Below are 12,941 nucleotides of genomic sequence, written 5' to 3'. Positions count from 1 at the left end.
GAGGAAAATAAAAACAAATTTCCCTGCCTCCCACACTCATCAGCACCGTCATTCCACCAAGGGGAGGCCACAGAGCAGTTCCCTGAAGGATTTAAATTTAAGTAGCTTAGGAAAAGGCAGTGGGCCATATGCCCCAGCCCAGATTAACTAGTTTCCCTGCATTGAGGGTAAGGCCAAAACCCCAGATCCTAGTCAAGGGGTACTTGGCTTTCCTTTGCCATTGCTCTCAAGCTCATCCATTTTAAGAAATCTCATGGGAGGAATGGCTGAAATCTGAAGTAGGATTTATACTTTCTTGGGACCTTGGGACATAATGTCATCATATAGCACCCCAACAGCACCCCCAACTCCAAAGCTGCCATAGTTTCACCATAATTATTAGCAGATTCATTTATCAAATTTGCTAAACCATTACTGGACAGAAATCAAGGCCCAGGGGGTAGTGGGCCACAAAAGAGAAACCCAGGGGGATTCTGCCAAATCCTGATCCCAAGTGCTTGGGGCTCGGGAGGGTGGGACAGTCATGGAAACCTTGGTGTTGCGAAACTTTTTCAAAGGAGGCTAAAAGGAAGAGAAGAGAAGGGCTTGAAACACATCTGCTATGCAGTTGCGTCTACAGAGCCGTGCTCAAACCACCTGTGGGGAAGACCAGGTGTGTCTGGGGTTTTGTTTATTAATTTATTTGGTTTTCGTTTCAGTCCCTGTGGACTGATACTTCTATACAATACAACACAAATGAATAGAAAAATTAAACTAAATTTAAAAACAAAGGCATAAAAAATACACGCCCTATTTTCTGATTAGACGGAACATGCATTAAATTGCATTTCATTAAATAAAATAAATTAGCATAGAGTCACAAGAAATGACTGTAACAGCTTCTAAACTCTGACTCTCGATTTCTGTCCTCATCTTGCCCCAGATGGGTAACAAACAGGTCACACACCGGCACAGGTCTGGGAGGTATGCTTTGAGTGACCTGGCTTTAGAGGGCGTGGCTAATGAATGTGCCGAAGCAGTGACTGAGCTGGTAAAGAAAAGCAGCCCAATGGAGAGAACGCACGTGGCCTTTGGAGCTTCCACACAGCTGTTCTATAAGGATCTCCTGAAACACAGGAGGGTCGAGAGAGAGGAATGATGGAGGAAAACAAAAACCCTATGCTCAAAAACAGCATCTCTAAGAGCAACTAATGAGGACAACTGAGCACAACACAGCAAAGGACCACAAGGCCCTCAACGTGTGAAGCCAGTCCTGCGATGAGCACCGTCTCACACTTGCTCAGCCCAGCACAGCTGCTGCAAAAACCATCCAAAGCAAACATGGCTCTCCCCACAGCAGACTCAACAGAACAAAAATCAACACCCAGAAATGAATTAGATGGCCCAGCTCATCATGTTACACAGCCCACTGTTCTCAAATCCAGGATCCTGAATATAATAACAAATGATGCTCTTCACTGGCCCATCGATCTAAAGCCAAAACCAAATAACTCATTATTATAAACCAGCATGAGTCTCAGAATTTTCCAGGTCAGCTACAAGAAAGAGTTATGAGACTGTCCTCTCAATTGAACTAAATCTCACCCGTGTCTAATTGCAGTATATATGGCTGAATCCTTTTCCCCCCCGCACAGCCAGTTTGCCTCTTAGAGCAACTCAGCCCCAGGGACTTCTCAAAGCAAGGCAGGCATGTGGTCGGTCAGGTTGCAAGCAACATGGAGCCTGGAGGCAGCACATAAGGGTTTAAGAACTGACTGTACCACTTGCTAGCACGGTAATCTCCAGCAAGTCTTTCCCCACAGAACAAGACTAATGACAGCTGCCACCCTGTAAATACAGCGGAATATGCTTAGCAATTTGTAAAAAGCAATGTGGATGTTAGTCCTTATGACAAAGAAATAAGCAGCTGAGAGATGTGGCGGGGGGGGTTGTTTTTTGTTTTGTTTAAATTTTTAAGAATAGTCCATTTTTTTTAAGGTATGCTTTTTTTGGGTGAGGAAGATTGGCCCTGAGCTAACATCTGTTGTCAATCTTCCTCTTTTCTTTTTTTCTCCCCAAGGTCCCAGTACATAGTCGTATATCCTAATTGTAAGTCCTTCTAGTTCTTCTGTGTGGGATGCCATGACGGCATGGCTTGATGAGCAGTGTGTAGGTCCGTGCCCAGGATCCGAACTGGGGAACCGCCGAAGCAGAGCACACGAACTTAACCACTTGACCATGGGCTGGCCCCTGAGAGGTGTTTTTAACCATACACCCCCGCCCACCCCACCAGAAATGAAGCTTTGTCTTTTACACAGTTCGTTTCTTCCTCATAGTTCAAATCACTCCCACATGTCACACATTATCTTCCTTATGTTCCCAACATCACTGGGACACAGCAGGGAACTGGCATCATCATATCCACTTCACAGCTTGGAAAAGCGGCACACGAAGGATCCATCTAAGGCACATCAACAGTGACAAAGATGACTTGAAAACTGACAGGGGCGTTTGGCTGGAACTAACAAATTTGGTTTATTACATTTGTGGCTTTTCTTAATCCGGCTCCTCCTTGTCTCACCCACAGGCTTCTGTGACAGGAAGTTGCTACTCTGCATTGCTTTTGTTAATTCTGTTTTTTCAATATGCAGGAAAACTTTATTGTTGCTGCATCTCTGATAAATTGAAAACAGAATATTTCTCAAATTCTGTGCTCCGGCAGTGTGTTTATTAACACAAAAGTTATTTCCGGTCTGGCAAATGATTTGGTCCAAGTCATATGCTGTGTAAATTTAGGCAAATTACTTAGCCTCTCTGAGCCAATCTTCAGTTGTAACATAAATATAATAGTGGTCCTGCCTTCCTCATGGACCTAAGACATGAAAATATGTAAATAACATGTAAAGAGAATTTGGGAAATAATTTAAGGCACTTTTATTTTTTTTTAAGATTTTATTTTTCCTTTTTCTCCCCAAAGCCCCCCAGTACATAGTTGTATATTCTTCGTTGTGGGTCCTTCTAGTTGTGGCATGTGGGACGCTGCCTCAGCGTGGTTTGATGAGCAGTGCCATGTCTGCGCCCAGGATTCGAACCAACGAAACACTGGGCCGCCTGCAGCGGAGCATGCGAACTTAACCACTCGGCCACGGGGCCAGCCCCTAATTTAAGGCACTTTTTGTACATTTTTAAATTATAATTATTACATATAATATACAATTTTACTATTATTTATTATTATTCCTACTGTCTTATGCTAGCAAACAACAATTTGGTAGGAGTCTCTTGAGATCTGCCAAGCATAATAGCTCTGGCTTTCAATTCTCCTTTATAATAAAAATAGAAGATAGGATGCATGTATCTTAGAAAAAAGAAAGTAAGATCTGTTAATTCAAGGTACATTTTGGTGAGTGTTTCTGGAAAATGATTGGGGTTCTGGTGCCTCATTTGCCTATTTGGACTCATTTTATAACATCTGCACTATTGATCAGCACCCAGCACAAACGGAATCCTGTGGGATCTTAAGTCTAATAGCTTTTGTAGTGAAGGAGAAAGTACTGTAGAAAGCCTGGCAACGCATTATCATCTGTTCCCGGGGAGAATGACGAAATGCAATCGTTGATTTTCAAAAGATATTATTATTAAGGTCCTGCATAAACACAAGGTCATTTTCAATTACAAATGAGTAAAAGAGAGACTTGGAATTAAAAATATGTGGCCAATGTTTCCCTTTAATATCATTATGAAATCTCCCAAAAATGTAACTAAAATTTAACCAAAATGGCCTGACTAGGAATAAGTTTGCTACAAAAATGTGGGCTTCTCTGGATGACATTCAGGCTTCACCTAAGCCTTACTGTAACGCAACCACGATCTGTGCAAGGTCCCATGTCTCTCTACATCATAATCCTACGTCCAAATGAAAAATAGAGAGAAACTACATATGATAGGCATCATCTTCCGCCAGGAAAAATAGTAAGTATTGCTCTAGAGCAACGAACATCTTTGAACTCTGCCTGCAACCTCATTAAGTTCTTACGGCTTGAGTATTTCTTATTCTTTCATCATGTATAACCTGAATATCCATACAGACATTGAAGACAGCTAACCCCAGAAATGAGTTTTTATTCACACATTCCTCTCCCAAAAAAGTGCTAAAAGCTTAGATCTGAAACTCCCCAAAGTGATATATACCTTTAAACTTAGGTGTGAAAAACCTCACTTCTAGAACACTTGTGGTAAGAAAGTTAAAACTTACAAGATCAAATCTTAATCCTCAGAATCTTCTTCCCTCGCCAATGCGGTCAGACTATTTCATCTGGGCTTCTTAATCTAAGCTAGTAAAATGACCAACTTTTCTTCTTTTCTTCTATTTTTTCTAACAGCTGGGGCTTATATGACTCCAGAGTGTAAGTATGTCCTATGCCTACCACATACCAGCATTAAATGAATTTCTAGTCATTGCACCGTTATACTATAAATGAAAATGATTTTTCACAACCATACCTATCCCTCTAAACCGTGATGTATTATACAATTGTTCATCGAGAGAGTTATAACTATTAGGGAACCGTAGGTTTTTTGTTTTTAAACTTTGAAAATTATTTAGTGACTGTCGAAAGAAGAATTACACGAAAAAATCTGCTTAGATCTTTTATGTTAAATCTTTTGGTTTTCTTTTGTAGGTTTCAGCATGGAGATTATTGGAGGGAGAGAAGTGTCCCCTCATTCCAGGCCGTTCATGGCTTCCATCCAGTACGGCGACACACACATTTGCGGAGGCGTTCTGATCCACCCGCAGTGGGTGCTGACGGCGGCCCACTGCCACCCTCGGTGAGTACCCACACTTTCCGCGTGTGTGTTTTCCCTCAAGTCAGCTAGAAGAGAAGCTTACCTCTCCAGGGAGAGAATTGGATCTATGGTTTACTTCTGCGATAACTGACCAACTGGTGGAGTTTGTTTACCCTCTCGCACATCCTGCTTTCTGCCCTGAGTTTTCCTTTTCGGGGAGAGCAGGTCTACCTGTCTCAGGCAGGCCGTTAGACAAACTCGAGCCGCCCGTGAAACGCCAGCGCACGCAGCTCGGGTAATAACTGCAGCAGCCGTGGTCCTGACCTTGTGAGGTCATGCTGCTCGTGAGCAGATCAGACCACCTGAGTTTGCATCTCCGTTTCCCAATTTTGCAAATGAGTCATAAGAATAGTAGGACCTGCTTCATGGGGTTTTGAGGATTAAATAGTATCTATTTAAATTTTTTAGTCTGCTTAGCACATAGTAAGTACAAATAAGCTGCAGCTATTATTATATGCATGAGGAGCCCGCTTTGCTGATGGATTTTTAGACCCCTTTCATTAACTCCTCTGCACCACCCACCCCAGCCCAGAGGTCTGGAGGCCCCCAGTTTGGGAATCACAGCTGTAAGGGGCAAAAAGCTTACCAGGTGAAATAACAAATTATAGATGATTTACGGAGAGAGAGAGAGAGAATTATTTTTCTGGACTACTTAGAACGAAAGCTTTCTGAAAACAGACCATAGCCTATCAAAGTCCATTTCAGCCTGTAATTCTCTTACTTCTGCTAAAAAAAAGTTGAAAACCCTTCTTGCGAAACTGCAGCCATCACAAAAGGAAAAGCAATAGAAAATTAATTTGCTGTTTGTTGTTGTTTGTTTGGGTTTTTGGGTTTTGTTTGCATGTTTTCTTCCTTATATTTCTTGCCTGAATAAGCTAAGAAGAGACGGGGCCTTCTTTCCTTACAAACAGTACAGCGCTTCACTTAAGAATCTCTTAACCATAGTGGTTTGCTCTTTCGGCATCAGCTGTGTCTAAACGGAACAACTGAATTGACTTGCTTCTCCATGTTTGGGGGGTTTTGTTTGATTGCCCCAGTTTAATGAGACAGTTTGAACACAAATTAGAAATTTTAATGCTTGCACACAGTAAGAATTTGTTTTATTTCTAAATAGCAAGCCACTAATTTCTAATTTAATATGGCTACTTCATTTATATAGGGTTCTTGCTGTCCTCGAAATCACTCTTGCGTTCCCATCACTTCTGTCCTTTCCAGGGCACTTGTCCCCTGGGGACCAGCTAGGCAGAGGGAGACCATCAGTCAATGTTCATTCAATTCAAAATATGCACATCTTCGAATATGTGTAGGGTACGCATTCAAATGGACTATAACCTCCCCAGACACAGACCTTGACTTATTATAAGTGCTCAACAAATGCTGGGTAGAAAGAAGCAAATTAATTGGAGGATTTTTTTCCCCAAGCCAAAAACACAGTGTGTGAAGTCTTTCACAAGCCATAAGGTGCTATCCAAAGGTAATAGTATTATTAAGTTGAATTTTTAATTTTGTCAAGTGAACTTGACTCATTAGGAGTGGATTCCCAAATTGAGAAGTTGGGGAAAAGATCTTGGAATTTTTTTTTAAAAAAAAACCTATTGCTAAATATCATTTTAAATGGCTGGAGTTTAAGGAACTCCAGAAAATATAGATCAAATTTCCTCTACAGGACACCTGGGTGTAAAAATATAGGTGAATTGGTACTTGGAAAAATATTAAGCTTTATGAAATCCAAAATATTTGTGAAATAGTTCAATGGTGGCTTCCCACAAATGTGCTCCCAAGTATGCTGTGGGAACAGCTTACTACCCCAGGCCCCTCTCTCAGCAAAATGGTGAAGGAGGCCATATCTGGAGTGCTCCTTTCTCACTACCCATCCACGTGGTTCCTTGCTTAGTCGCTTGGTCCCTTTATTCATTGCCATGCCAATTATAAAAGGAAACTGGTTAAAAAGCTTTTTGTATAATCTTATTTCCAACATTTGAATGTGTCAGAAGGAAAACTCATCAACTCTTGTCCATTGTCTTCTGGTGACCCCTCCAATACCTTCCCTCACTGAGTGCTTCTCCTCCTCTCACCTGCCTTGTTGGTGAGTGGATGGAACCCGCACAGCCCCTTCCACATGGCCTCGCTCCATCTCACATCACTCAAGGCTCCCAGAGGAGAAGGGTTAAAAACTCAGGCCTTGGATTCAAACCCACTGAGTTTGTATCCCGCTTGCATTTGCATCCTGGAGCCTCTGCTTAATATTTGTGGGACTTTCTCAAGTTTGTTCATTTACCTGAGCCTCAAATTCCTCATCTGCAAAATGGAGATAATCATAACATCTCCGTGTTGGGGCTATTGTGAGGTTTAAATGAGGGAAAATATGCAAAATGCTTAGCACAAAACCTGGCACACCGCAATAACTAATAAATGTCATCTAATGTTGTTAATTATTATCTGTACCTTGCATGGTAATCACTGAGGAACAAATCTGATGATCCAGTCACGTTGATCGGGTAGGACTGTGACAGCCCTCTCTGACAGCCAGGGCATTTCCTCCTCTCTTAGGCAAAAGAGACCTCCAAGAGAGGGGACCCTGCCTTCACGGTGAGACCTGGAGGAGGGGGTCTAAGCAGAAACGCTGCTCAGTGTCACCGCAGACTGGCAGAGGAAATAAGAGGCTTGAAGAGGCTTGGCGTGGGGCTTATGGAGGTGACGCGGAAAGAACACTGGACTTGGAGTCACAAAAGTTGCTTTGGGTCCTGATTCCCATACTTACGATGTGCATCACCTTTAGCCAGTCAAAGAACCCTTTCACTAGTAAGGACCACACAGCCAGTCGGCTTTAACAACGCTGAGAAGAGTTCTTATTAAGCGCAATAGAGACCATGTTTATGGGTGTCGTGAGCAGACAATGGAAAGACTTACTGTCAGCAATACTTTGCTTCTGCTCTGAATGTAGTTCTGATCCAGGTAAGTCTAGGATGGGACTCAGAAAGCTGCCTTTTAAACAAAGACCCCTAGATGATTCTGAATCAGGTGGTCCAAAGACCACCCATGGAGAAACATTATGCTGTACAAATGAAAGACACTGGTATTATTACTTCTCTTCTGTGTGAATTCAGACCTGGCTTTAGCTAAGGAGGTGGGATCCTAGAACTCAGTTAATTCCAGGTATCCTGTGGGCAGAACAATTGACCTTTGAAGTACAGATTACGGTTGAAGTGTATCCAGAAATGGAAAGTTCAGAAAGCATTTGTGGTCTGCTTATGTTGTTTTTGGTATTAACTTGTCCCAGTGGAGACAAAATAACAAAAACATTTCAAAGGCATTAACTAATCGAGGAAATTGGTAAAAGATGAAGGGAAGTCAGAAATGTTCCACACCCCACATTTGTACCTCGCAGCCCTCCTTGTTAGTTATCTATGCGTGTATTCTTCCTTCCTAGTAGAGCAGTAGTCCTGGGGATTTTATATCATCCTTCCCCTCCAAAGCTTTGGGTTTAGTGAATATGTTGAATTTGAGTTTGAATCAATCCTAGGAAACCTGATCCACATCCTTTGAGAAATTTCATCCCCTGATTTTGCAATAGACAATCTTTTCAACAAATAAAGCTGGAATTCCCAAAATAAATTCTTTTGGTTGAAACCTAAAAGTGGTAATTCCCAGCAGTCAGAGCCCTGCCATATGCAAACCTGCCCCACCGTAGTCATGTACTCATTCCCCAAACCTGAAACAAGCTTTTCTTCCTTTTTCTGTGCTCTTTTTAACTTTTTTTAATCTTCATTAATATATTATTAATATTAACATATGAGTATGTGTGTTTTTATTGTAATATGCCTTAACCTTTTTCAAGTGACAATGAAATAGTTATACATAAACAAATAAATACAATTCTTTTTATAAACTTCTTTGTTCCAAAAATGGATTTGAAGTGGCTTCCTAAAGACACACATTAACATGGGACATTTTTATAGTATGCAAATGGATCTAAGGTGGTGTTAAGATCTCAAAAGAATCATTTCTAGTTTCATAAGTAGATGTAAATGCAATTTTATTCAACATACAGTAAATCAGATCAATTGTGGCGCTGTTGAAACACTGGTACTAGAACTATACACAACCAGGGATTTTTTTTTTAATGTTTCCTTATCTAACTCACAGTTTATATCCAGTGAGTTTCCACAATGGAATATCACTGGCTACTAACCTGAAGTGTCTTCATTTCAAATTAGCAATGATTTTTCACCTTGGGGAAAGTTTTGCTTTCCTATCTAAATCATCTTTCTAATTGAAGGGGCAGAACATATGAGCATGTTTGACAGCCATGAAATGGACCTTACTTCTTCATCTGCCCTGAGATGAGGTCTGGACATACTGGATTAGCAAGCGCAGGATTGAGTCGCTACCTTTTAGCTATTAAAACAGTTAACATTGGGAAGATGAAAAAGTTCTGGAGATTGATGGTGGTGATGGATGAACAACAATGTAAATGTATTTAATGCCACAGAAATGTACATTTAAAAATGGTTAAAATTGTAAATTTTACATTATATATATTTTATCTCAATTAAAAAAAAAAAGCCTTAACAATGGTGGGTATAAATCTCAATCCACAAACTCAAGAAATATGATTTCCTTTATTTTTACATAACAACACAATTTTCTAAACTTGATCTCAGTCAATTAGGATTTCACTCCTTTTTTCCCACAGTAGGGCACAAGTTCTGATATTCTTTGGCAATGCTTGGGAATTGGAGTGGGAGGGGTTTGAGAGTGGGTCATTTGGTCCTTGGTATCATCCACTTAAACCTCTGTCACTCCGCCTAATCCTAGACAAGTTACTTTGGAGATGGTCCCTGTTCCTCTATGTATATGACCTTCTCCACCATTTCTGCTCTCACTGGGAGATTTGGGAATCATTCTGTTGCTTCTGTTCTCTTTGCTTTTTTAGGTTTGTCCAAAGCCAGTCTGCCACAGTGGTTTTAGGAGCACACTCTCTCTCGAAGAATGAGGCCTCCAAAAAAACGTTTAGGATCAAAGACTTTATACCGTTCCCAAGATTTACGTCAGATCCTGAATCAAATGATATTATGCTGGTTAAGGTATGCAGCACTGCCTTGCTTCAATTTCTCCAACATTCTTCTATAGCATGGATCAGTTATTAAATCTTCTATACGATAACATTTTATCACTCTCCCCATGTTTGAAGTGACTGTGACATATACTGTAGGGGCCCATTTTACTCCATATACTGCCTTGAAAGAAATAAGAATTTATTACAAAGCCATCAGAGCTGTGTTTATACAAGGAAAAGCAACTCTGATGCTCGCATATGTGGGAGGGGAACATCCCAAAAGACCCAAGGATTCACACTGAAAGAATTTCCCAAAAGCTTTTATCGTTAGCAAGTGAAAAATATGTCATTTATACAACAGCGCCAACCAAGTGACTTCAAGGACACAGAATTGAGTTACAACTTAGTCTAGACCACCCTTAGTCTAGTCCAAACTTAGTCTAGACCATGCTCAAGGGTCCTATCCAGCAGGAAACAGCCCAGCCCTCGAAGTCATGACCTGTGGATGTTATTCCACAGAAAACCATCCAATGCAGAGCAAAGGCCAGTTTGCATGAGACTGGGCAAAATTCCTGCTCTGCTTAAGCTCCCTCCCCAAGCATCGCTGAGCTCTATGGGAATGGAGAGCATGTTCAGAAAAGCAACAACCACAAATGCAGCTGTGAGCTACCACCAAAGTAGATTCAAGAAAAGGGATGCCCTCCTAGAACAGAGGGACCACACATACATCGCTCAGGCTCATAGCAGAATACTATGGGGGACACATGATAACTTATTCTCTTTTTAATCTGTCAGCTTCACAGGGCTGCAAAACTCGACAAGCATATCCAGCTGCTCTACCCAAGATTCAAAAATGATATTAGAGCTGGAACAAAATGCCACGTTACTGGCTGGGGAGCCACCGACCCAGAAGATTCAGACCCCTCTGATACCCTGCAGGAAGTTACTGTTAGTGTCATAAGTCGAAAACTTTGCAACAGCCGAAGTTATCACAACCACCACCCTATTATAACTAAAGACATGATTTGCGCAGGAGACACCAAAGGCCGGAAGGATTCCTGCCCGGTAAGAGCATATCACTAAACAGGCCTCTCAGAATGCTGTGCTACAGTCAAGGCTCCATCTGCTCACTAGCACAGAGGAGGCGAGGCATGAGGAACACAAAATCACCATTCTCAAAATTTACTTTCCATTCCTGCACAGCATTCTCTATTCTTTTTCATCCACCGGTGTGAAGAGTCATAAGAACTTCCCTAACACATAATAAGCACTCATTAAATGTTTGTTAATCAAGATAATAGAATATATAAGATAACTTTTATAGGCTTCCTCTGAGGGGTGTTACTGTCCTTAGAAAGCCTACCGACTCTGAGGTCACTAGTGGTGATTAGAAGATAACTTCTCTGAAAAAAGACCCACCATTTAAATTAATCAAGAGACAGGTCTTATAAGACTCAAATGCAAAAAGCTCAAATGTATAGTATCTGCTTCTTAAATAATGTTGACTGACTGACTAAAAGGAATAACAATCATACTTTTCAAAATCTTTTGTTTCCTGAGTGAGTAAAAAAAATAGATGTTCAGGTTTATAGGTGACAAATAGGTAGCAAAGATGGATTAATAATTTTTGAAAAATTAGAATACAACATTCACATATTACTATATTAAGCATTGTTGAGGAGAAGGTATGATTTCAAAGATCATGTGCATCTGCAATGCCCCAAGATCATCGTTTCCCACGCCTCTGTTTTCCTGACCGACCAGAGCACAAAGTACTGCCGTGAGAGCAGCAGCGGAGGCGAAGGCTGCTCTTCAGATTTGGAAGCCATCTCTTCCTCTGAAAGGCCGGGCCTCTGTCACCCTGTCACTTTCCTCGACAGAATTTTGGTTACACATTTCATTGTCAGAGTGAGTCCTCAAGAATCAGTTCACTGAGTAAATATTTACTAAGTGTCGTGTACTACAGAGCACTGTGTTCAATCACATGAGGATACAAACACAGGAAAAAATAACCGAGCAGACAGCGTCCATGCCACTAAGACATTGACTAGAATACATTGCTCTTTTCTTTCAGTCTCAATAGCAACTTAATTTCAGATCCATGAGCACCAAAATGAAATTCATAGTTTAAAAAATTTATTTTATTTCAGTGGGTTGTTTCAAATTTTATGTCTACTTGTTCCTTAATAAATAAAGTTCAATGGTCACTGATTACCAAAGGATACATATATCCATAGTCCTAGACATGGACAGAGAGACAGACAGACAGACAGACAGAACCGTGGTCCTGGATAGAGACAGAGACACAGAACCTACACTGAGTAAAGGACTGTTTCGGGGACTCTTCAAGGACTCAGACAATAATGCTTTGAGTAATCAATAGTTGGTGGTAGAAAAAGTTCAGCAGCTTCTTACCAGGTATCTGCCCCTTTTCTTCTTTCTAGGGTGACTCAGGTGGCCCCTTGGTCTGCAAAGGTGCCTTATATGCCCTGGTCTCTGGAGGTGGTAAATGTGGTGTTGCCAAGAAACCTGGAGTCTACAGCCTATTAACCCATAAATACCAGGCTTGGATCAAAAATAATCTTGATCCATCTCATAGAAACTAAAACTACAAATGATTTTCTTGGATCTACCAGTTGCTTGTTTCTGTTTTTCATAACATATTCTACGGGTCAACTTGATCTTCAGGTGTAGTTGGATGTAGTTAAAGTGGAGCACAGTAATGGGCCCCTCCTGCCCCGTTAGGACTAACTTTGTTAAGGAATCAAGTTTTTTTTTTCACAAATATTGCTGATGTATTTCTACTACGCTGATTTCACTGAATAAAATTTATAAAACTATCTGTCTATTGTGGAAATAGGATTCATCAAATTAAATATCCTGCCCACTCTACCCACACTCCCACAAAGGGCAAAAAAGTGATTAAACAAGACAGTTATGGCACCACCTTCAACCAGGTTTATCTTGTGATTTCTGCTAGAACATCCTAAGCCGTACTTTTAAAACAAGAAACAGTACATTAAAGCACCCCAACTCAAGAAAGAATTATCAAGGT

At 40.9% G+C, this 12,941-nt stretch overlaps 1 protein-coding gene across 1 annotated transcript; it reads left to right on the top strand.

Moving 5' to 3' along the window:
• The first annotated feature begins 4,196 nt into the window (after positions 1-4,196).
• On the top strand, positions 4,197-12,728 carry GZMK (granzyme K). The gene is made up of 5 exons (XM_014860329.3): positions 4,197-4,385; positions 4,662-4,809; positions 9,764-9,914; positions 10,682-10,951; positions 12,331-12,728. The coding sequence occupies exons 1-5, from the start codon at positions 4,322-4,324 to the stop codon at positions 12,490-12,492; spliced, it is 795 nt and encodes a 264-aa protein (XP_014715815.1). The 5' UTR covers positions 4,197-4,321; the 3' UTR covers positions 12,493-12,728.
• Positions 12,729-12,941: the final 213 nt, after the last annotated feature.

Source organism: Equus asinus, chromosome 10 (assembly GCF_041296235.1).
Source record: "Equus asinus isolate D_3611 breed Donkey chromosome 10, EquAss-T2T_v2, whole genome shotgun sequence".
Classification (NCBI taxonomy): Eukaryota; Metazoa; Chordata; class Mammalia; order Perissodactyla; family Equidae; genus Equus; species Equus asinus.
The sequence above is the reverse complement of the archived record's forward strand: the minus strand, read 5'-3'. Positions and strand labels throughout refer to the sequence as shown.

Bases quoted from the DNA above. Each gene is read 5' to 3' on its own strand.
- GZMK (XM_014860329.3), top strand. From the start codon at position 4,322: ATGACCAACTTTTCTTCTTTTCTTCTATTTTTTCTAACAGCTGGGGCT. The intron at 4,386-4,661 runs GTAAGTATGTCC...TTTCTTTTGTAG, and splicing joins GGCTTATATGACTCCAGAGT to GTTTCAGCATGGAGATTATT. The intron at 4,810-9,763 runs GTGAGTACCCAC...TTGCTTTTTTAG, and splicing joins GCGGCCCACTGCCACCCTCG to GTTTGTCCAAAGCCAGTCTG.